The sequence below is a fragment of the Xyrauchen texanus genome, chromosome 25 (assembly GCF_025860055.1).
Source record: "Xyrauchen texanus isolate HMW12.3.18 chromosome 25, RBS_HiC_50CHRs, whole genome shotgun sequence".
In the NCBI taxonomy this organism is placed as follows: Eukaryota; Metazoa; Chordata; class Actinopteri; order Cypriniformes; family Catostomidae; genus Xyrauchen; species Xyrauchen texanus.
In genome coordinates this window covers 9,339,094-9,347,523 of record NC_068300.1, presented here as the reverse complement: position 1 = coordinate 9,347,523, position 8,430 = coordinate 9,339,094, and the positions used below count along the sequence as shown (strand labels likewise).

Genomic DNA, 8,430 nt, shown 5'->3' with positions numbered 1-8,430 from the left:
CGTTGATGTCACATCAAGCATTGTTCAAAATGTCCATTCATGCATTTGTTGCCATGATTATCACATTAACATGACATGATTTCTAAGAGAATAACACTGATATGACCATCCAATCTTCTTCATTCTCCCTTAACAATCTAGATTGTTCTATTCAGCATTTGTTGGGTATTAGAGCATTTAAAATAAAATGGATAGTTCACCCAATAATGAAAATTCTGCATTTACTTACCGTAAAGTTGTACTGAACCTGTATGACTTTCTATCCTCCATGGAACATGGAAGCATCCATGCATCCAAGTGTGCATTAAACTATTTTAATCAGGTTTACCATTTTCTTTTTATCACGGAGGGTGGTTGCATTCAAACCGGTTAATGCACACCTTGCCGTGGATTACCTGCTTATACCATAGTCACTCACCAGCATTAATAAGTTGAAGCTGTCATTGATTTCGAATGCAAGAATAACAATAAAAGTTTCATATACAGGTCGTCAGATCTGGAGTTCTGTCCATTCTAAATCAGACACAGAGATAAAATAGTGCAATAATATTACATTTATTTGAATGAATTAATGAATTAATTAACTAAATACAAATATGCATGAAAAATATGTTTTTTGGAGATTGCACACTCTGTAAAAACTCTGTGAATTTAAATGCACAATCCAGAAATAACAATAGCCCCATGATGTACAAGGGTTGGCACTCCTAAGAACATGTAAACTTTGTAATTATAACGTTATTGAGGAAAATCAGTCTGCATTCAGAGCGTCAGTCAGCGATGCCTAGTCGAGTGGCGCCCCCTAGCGGGTGTGCTAAATAGCACAGCAATATTCGATTATGTTTATCATTTTACAATTCCTATCATCTTGCCGGACAGTGAAAGACGCCTTTGAAAGTTTCCGGGTACCTTCTCTCCCCCTCTGTGTAAAACATATCTGAATGTCAAACCATACTTTCCTTACAAGCCTTGTAAGTGTGTGAGAGGAAAGTGCAGGTATAGTCCTAATTACTTCCAGGTAGGACTACACCTGCGCTGATGAACACTGGTGTCTTTTTCATTTTTTCCCTGTAGCGCTTCACAGTTGATTTAAAGATGGCATTGCATGACTTGATGTTGTGTTTTGTGCTGTGAAAGTTAATCCCAGCTCTTAGACTCAACAAACACATACAAAAAACACACAATTTTAGCTGCATCATTTATTCAATTGGCCTGCAGTGCTCTATAATACAGCAAACATAAAATTGGAAAAAAGCATTTCTTTGCTCCATAGGCTAAACATGAATAGAAATGGCGCCATCTGGTGGAAAATATAAACATATAATTTTTTGAGGCCTGAGCTCCGGAATGAAAGCATAATATCATAGCATTCATGCTTAAATGGCACTGGGGTCAAATATTGCCATTTTAATGGGTTTCAATGGGTACATTTTTTTTGTCCTGAAGGTCCTATTTTGTGTACACAGTGGATTCTAGATGTATTATAGGAACTGAGGTTGAAATATCAAAAGTCCCCCCAAAATATACACCTTTGGCAAAATGTATGCCGTAGGCATTAACACAGCTAAAATGATCGAAAAAACTAAAATGAAAAAGACAAAAATGTCCCGAAGATCACACAATGGTTAACCCATTAGCTCATTGGTAGATGCAGTACCTGAACTGGATGAATAATAATAATAATAATAATAATAATAATAATAATAATAATAATAATAATAATGATAATCATAACAAACAGATTAGTGAGACATCTACATTTGCAGTGCAAGAGGACTCTAGGGGTAGGATTGAAAAACACTGGTACAAATATTGATTTTCATAGCAACTCACAACATTTGTGTTTTATAATATTTGTTTTTATTCGAAACACATGCCTTTATTTTGAAAGCACAACCGGAAGCGGAAGTAATCGTTCACTCTTCAGGATGTAAACAAACAGTGGACACTTCATACAAATTTGTGTTCAGATTCTCCATGCAGTGTTTGATGTTTTTCCTCGGTCAGCTGAATATGTGAGTATAGATGTATGAGATTCATTTACTGTCGTGTCTCTTGAATAAAAGTCCTCATTCTGTCGCAGAAACTCAAACATGACAGTATTTATGTGTGACGCGTCACACACACGACGCAGCTTTTCTATACTTCATCTGTCTGCTGCAATCGCTGAATTTTGTTCCTGTATTTGGACATTAATGACTTGTAGTGACTCGGTTAGACATAAAACAAGCAATTTTGCATCTGAAAAGACGATTAAGTGGCTTCATGGCTGTATTTGGCTTTTGTGTGTTAAATAAATCAAACACACAGCTGGTATTCTGAATATCAGCATTAAACAGATCTGTGCTAGATGGCATTGTATAAGATATGCCCATATGTGTAATCTATATATTATTAGTGGCAAACTATTTAAAAATTTTACATTTATAACCATAGTTTCTTTCACTGTAACTACAGGGTCATGCCATTTCAAATCAACCAAATTTCAAAAATGTCCCTGAAAAATAAAGAGAAATGATGATGCAAGCCAAAATATGAAATGCCATGCATCAGTATTTACTGAGTAATCCTGTATTTTGTAAAGGAGGGTCAAAATTACAATTTTCGCCTATGAATAGGAGCAAAACTACAGTTTAAAAAATAATCTTAGAACGGTGACAGTGTCGTTATTTTATTTTTACACAGAGATAGGTAGGTAGGTATATTACTAAAATCGGTTGACTTCAGCACCCCTTGGATTTTGTAATTTTTTATCCCCAATTTGGAATGCCCAATTTCCACTACTTAGTAGGTCCTCGTGGTGGCACGGTTACTCACCTCAATCTGGGTGGTGGAGGACAAATCTCAGTTGCCTCTGCTTCTGAGACCGTCAATCCGCGCATCTTATCACATGGCTTGTTGTTCATGACACCGCGGAGACTCGCAGCATGTGGAGGCTTCACGCTATTCTCCGCGATCCACCCACAACTTACCACGTGCCCCATTGAGAGCGAGAACCATGAGGAGGTTATCCCATGTGACTCTACCCTCCCTAGCAACTGGGCCAATTTGGTTGCTTAGGAGACCTGGTTGGAGTCACTCAGCACACCCTGGATTCAAACTCGTGACTCCACTTAAAATCTTATGTCTATGGATTTTTTAAATAATTAGTTCAATGAACATAGATATTTGAGTTATGAGCCCAAAACTTGATATTTCAAGTAATGTTTAGGCCTAATTAAGACAACTTGATTTTTCCAGAAAATACAACTTTAGGGTTTACAGTGAATAGCAAGTCACACTGCATTGTAGCATATAGGGAAACTATGGTAATTATTTCTAAGGACTGATTGACAGTTGACTACAGGGGATTTTTGTGGATATTACTGTATGCTTGCATCATGGACTGACCATGAACAAGATAACTGACCTTGTGATTATATGATGTTGTCTTTTTGTAGGTTACAATTCTGTGTATGTGATGGATAGATTTATGACCTTATCAGTGTAATACAACAGCGCCACCATGTCAAGGAAACAGTCGGGGAAGCCCATAAAAGGAAACCGGAAGTTTGAATTAGAGAGGAAGAGAGATGAGAGGGCCGCTCGAAAAGCTTTGGCCAAAGACAAGAAGAACAGACCTCCGGGAGATGAGAGGGAGGAGTTTGTCAGCTTCTCCAATCAGCTTCAAGCTCTGGGTCTCAAACTCCGAGAGGTGCCTGGAGACGGGTATGTGTGGACATAGATGTGTTCTGATGATCATTTACAGTCAGTGTTATATGAGTTTTTCATGTGTTCTCCTGCAGTAACTGTTTGTTCCGAGCTCTTGGCGATCAGCTAGAAGGCCATTCACGAGGTCACCTGCATCTCCGACAGGAGACGGTACTGTATATGACGACACATAAGCAGGACTTTGAGCCATTCGTTGAAGATGATGTGCCATTCGCTCAACATTGTAAGAGTCTCTAGTGTGTGTGTATGTGCTGTCATAAACACACTTGGCTTTTGTAAGTTTTTTTTTTTCAAAGTCATGCAATAGTTTAGCTATTTTTTGCCGCAAAGCACGCTAACATAGGCATCCGTTGACCAATGAGAATTTCAGACAGGCAGGTCCAGTTAACTCTTTCCAAACCTTCTAAATGGAACTTACACATTTCTGTCCATCAAACAGATGAGCTTTATGTCATTACAGTAATTTGTATTGTTTTCTTTTATCTTTTTCAGTGTCAAACCTCTCCCAGCTGGGCACATTTGCCGGCAATGATGCCATAGTGGCCTTTGCTCGCAGCCAACAAGTGAAAGTGGTAATACATCAGCTGAACGCTCCATTATGGGAGGTGATGGATCAATTATTTATTTATTTATTTTATAGCTGTATTTCTAAAGCTTGTTTTTATTAAAGTGATAGTTCACCCAAATGAAAATTCTCTCATCATATACTTCCCACTCATGCCGTCTCAAACTCGTATGACTTTCTTTCTTCTGCGGAACCCAAACAAAGATATTTTGAAGGATGCATGAGGTGTTTTTGTACATCCAATGCAAGTCAATGTGGTCCAAAACTTTCAAGCTCCAAAAAGGACCTATAGGTGGCATAAAAGTAATCCATAAGACTCATGTGGTTTAATCCATGTCTTTTGAAGTGATAAGATCAACAATGAACAGGCCACAATTTAAGTTTCACTTTAAATTCACTTTAAATCTTGACATCCGGCCCGACTGCAACAATGCAGTCTTCAAAACAGTGATTCTTAGCCGTTGCTAGGTACTCAATTCCCGTATAATTCTACATCAATGAGACGTTGCATTTTCATTTTCTAGTGTTTATCATCAACCTTTTGACAGCTGCGGTACATTTTATAAGTATCCCAAAATAGTGAACCCGCTATCCTATCATTCTGTGGATGTCAAGATTTATAGTGAATAAAGACTTATATTTTGCTCTGTTTCATACTCAAACATTGCACAGCTTCAGAAGACATTGATTAACCCCTTACACTCTGCACAGCATGTTACCGGTCACAAAAATATATATTATGGTATTATTCAGCAACCACTTGCTTTATCTGTACAAAGGTTTACTTACACTAAGTCAACTGTGCCTTTAAGCAGCTTGGAAAATTCAAGAAAATGATGTCAAGCCTTGAGGCAATTAGCCAATTAGCTTCTGATAGGCTAATTGGAGTCAATTGGAGGTGTACCTGTGGATGTATTTTAAGGCCTCCCTTCAAACTCAGTGCCTCTTTGCTTGACATCATGGGAAAATAAAAATAAAACATCCAAGGCCTCCACAAGTCTGGTTCATTCTTGGGAGCAATTTTCAAATGCCTAAATGTACCAGGTTCATCTGTACAAACAATAGTACGCAAGTATAAACTCCATGGGACCACGCAGCATCATACCGCTCAGGAAGGAGACGCGTTCTGTCTCCTAGAGTTGAATGTAGTTTGGTGAGAAAAGTGCAAATCAATCCCAGAACAACAGCAAAGGAACTTGTGAAGATGTTGGAGGAAACAGGTAGACAAGTATCTATATCCACAGTAAAACAAGTCCTATATCGACATAACCTGAAAGGCTGCACAGCAAGGAAGAAGCCACTGCTCCAAAACTGCCATAAAAAGCCAGACTACAGTTTGCAAGTGCACATGGGGACAATAACAATTTTCACATTCTTAGAATAAAGTAGTGAACCTAACTGACCTAAGACAGGGAATGTTTTCTACGATTAAATGTCTGGAATTATGAAAAACATTGTTTAAATGTAATTGGCTAATGTGTATGTAAACTGTAGCTGATCTGACCAATCCTCAAATACTGCTTTTAAATTTGCTGACAAAAAAGGTCAAAAGATCCCCCATAAGTTCTTACTTTTGGGTAGGCCATTTAAGCATTAAATCCTTAAAAAGGCCTTCATGGTGTAAGGGTTATGCTGCCTTTTAGGTATGCTCTTTTTTTTGGCACTTGAAAGTTTTGAACCCCATTGACTTGTATGGACAAAAGTCACTTAATGTATCCTTCAAAATATCTTTGTGGTACGCAGAAGAAAGATAGTCGAGTTTGGGATGGCATGTGGGGGAGTAAATGAGGAGAGAGTTATCATTTATGGTGATCTATTCCTTTAATTGTTTTTTATCCTTTTTTATTTACAGATAAATGGTACAGAGAAGCCATCATGCCGTGAGCTTCACATCGCCTATCGCTATGGAGACCACTATGACAGCGTCCGAAAAATCGGAGATAACTCTGAGAGCCCGGCGCATCTACGAACAGAGGTTTTTGTATATTGCATATATTTAAGCATATTAGAAATTCATAATAAACGAGCATTTTGGTTTCAGTGTGGACGGAGAGATTACCTAAATGTTTTTGTTGCATTTAGTTAGGATGAAGTGCATCATATTAAATGCATCGATAGACACGTTTCATTGATAACTGAATGAAAATGTTCATGTATTTATTTAATTTTTCCAGATGCTCATGCATTAAATAGTGTTCATTTAAAGAGGTCTTACACTTCTGTAGCACTTTTTGTTTTGCCTTAAGTTCGCTTATATTGCAAGTCAAGGTTTCTTGCACACAATAAAAGAAAACAGATTTTCCCACCCTCTTTGTAATTTACTGTTAAACTTTTTCGCTACATGTCTACATACAAATGGCTTTTGCATTGATTGGCATTTTCCCATCTTTTCTTGTGGTAGAATCTGAATAATTCCAGACAGTTTGGAGATGGTAAGAAAGAAGAGCCAAGAGGCGCCACCCCATCTCGATCTGCCTCTGAGGATGAAGAGCTGATTTTGAGTTTGCTCTGTGCTGACAGTCAGTCCATCTTTAAATCACTTTCTTTTAATTTGTCTCTTTTTTTATTCACCCATAAATGAAAGTTCTCTCATCATTTACTCACCCTCATGCCATCCCAGATGTGTCTGACTTTCATTCTTCTGCTGAAAACAATTTAAGGTTTTTAGAAGAACAGTTCTTTAGGTCCATACATTAAAAGTGAATGGTTGCCTGTATTTTGTAACTTCAAAAAGGACATAAAGGCAACAAAAAATTAATCCATACGACTCCAGTGGTTTAATCAATATCTTCAGAAGCGATATGATAAACATATCACATGTGGGTGAGAAACCGATCAGTATTTAAGTCCTTGTTTTACTATAAATTCTCCTCCCTGCCCAGTAGGTGGCGATATGCATGAAGAATGCAAACATTTTGCAAATTTTGAACGTGAAAGTGGAGATTTATAGTAAAAAAAGGACTTAAATATTTATCTGTTTCTCACCCACACTTATCATATTGCTTCAGAAGACATGGATTAAACCACTAGAGTCATATGGATTAATTTTATGCTGCTTTTATGTCCTTTTTGGAGCTTCAAAGTTCTGGCCACCATTCAACTACTTTGAGTGGAACTACAGAGCTGAGATATTCTTCTAAAATTCTTTGTGTCGCAGAAGAAAGGAAGTCATACACATCTGCTGTGACATGAGTGTGAGTAAATTATTAGAGAATTGTATTATTGGGTGAACTATCCCTTTAACTCTCACTGATTTGTGTTGTTTTCACAGGTCAATCAACTGCCACATCACAGAAGTGCCAAAGTGACTGGCTGGAGTCTGAACTGAATAACCAATCAACACAGAGAGACTCTGATTCAGGGACACACCCTCTTTGTCAGGGCATGCAAGCTGAATGTAGTGACAGTGTATCACCAGCAGATGGCAGCAGCTCACACAAACCCAAGGTAACTGAGACTACTACATTGATTTGAATGACACAAATGTATCTGTGCAAATATCAAATGGAAAGAATGGCGATTATAATGGTTTCAGTAATAATGGTGGTAAAGAAATTTAAGGTTAAAGATAAAGAAAATCTCCCAAAGTTTTTGAAAATTACAATAATAATGGTTTCCTTTGCTTTTCAGCTCTCTAACAAACAAAGAAAAGAGCAACAACGCTTGGAAAAGAAGAAACGTCAGGAGGAGCGACACAGACAGAAGGTTTTGCAGGAAAGAGGGTCACATGACCAGAATCAGAATGTACCAGAACCCGTGACTCTTGTGCTGGCACTCAACACCCTGAGCATCTAGATCAAACGTGGGAATAGTTGACTTTCTGTACCGCTACAGTGTAACAAATGAGCAACTTGCTTATAGTTTAAATGTACAGGGAATTGTGTGGAATGATTTGAGCGTTTGTGTCTTTAGCGTGAAGGTGACATGTCAAGATTTGTCGAGCTGTACGCTCTACTTGAGGTTGCATTTTTGTAAGGAACATAGTCAAACATGAACCCAAACTATTTTCTGTTAATCAATCTGAGCTCAGCCAAAGATCATTTGGAAAAAGAGCCAAAAATATTGAGATTAATTAAGATTCATGTTTAAACTGTCAGGGGTTTTGAGTAAGTCATATAGAAAACTTTGGTTCTGCTCCTATTTTCGTGAAAACA

At 37.7% G+C, this 8,430-nt stretch overlaps 1 protein-coding gene across 1 annotated transcript; it reads left to right on the top strand.

Annotated features, from left to right (window-relative positions):
- The first annotated feature begins 1,897 nt into the window (after positions 1–1,897).
- LOC127618854 (OTU domain-containing protein 3-like) lies at positions 1,898–8,306 on the top strand. The gene is made up of 8 exons (XM_052091510.1): positions 1,898–2,015; positions 3,441–3,708; positions 3,786–3,934; positions 4,204–4,316; positions 6,129–6,251; positions 6,678–6,795; positions 7,548–7,723; positions 7,907–8,306. The coding sequence occupies exons 2-8, from the start codon at positions 3,506–3,508 to the stop codon at positions 8,069–8,071; spliced, it is 1,047 nt and encodes a 348-aa protein (XP_051947470.1). The 5' UTR covers positions 1,898–2,015; positions 3,441–3,505; the 3' UTR covers positions 8,072–8,306.
- Positions 8,307–8,430: the final 124 nt, after the last annotated feature.

Bases quoted from the DNA above. Each gene is read 5' to 3' on its own strand.
- LOC127618854 (XM_052091510.1), top strand. From the start codon at position 3,506: ATGTCAAGGAAACAGTCGGGGAAGCCCATAAAAGGAAACCGGAAGTTT. The intron at 4,317-6,128 runs GTGATGGATCAA...TTTTATTTACAG, and splicing joins TGAACGCTCCATTATGGGAG to ATAAATGGTACAGAGAAGCC. The intron at 6,252-6,677 runs GTTTTTGTATAT...TTCTTGTGGTAG, and splicing joins CGGCGCATCTACGAACAGAG to AATCTGAATAATTCCAGACA.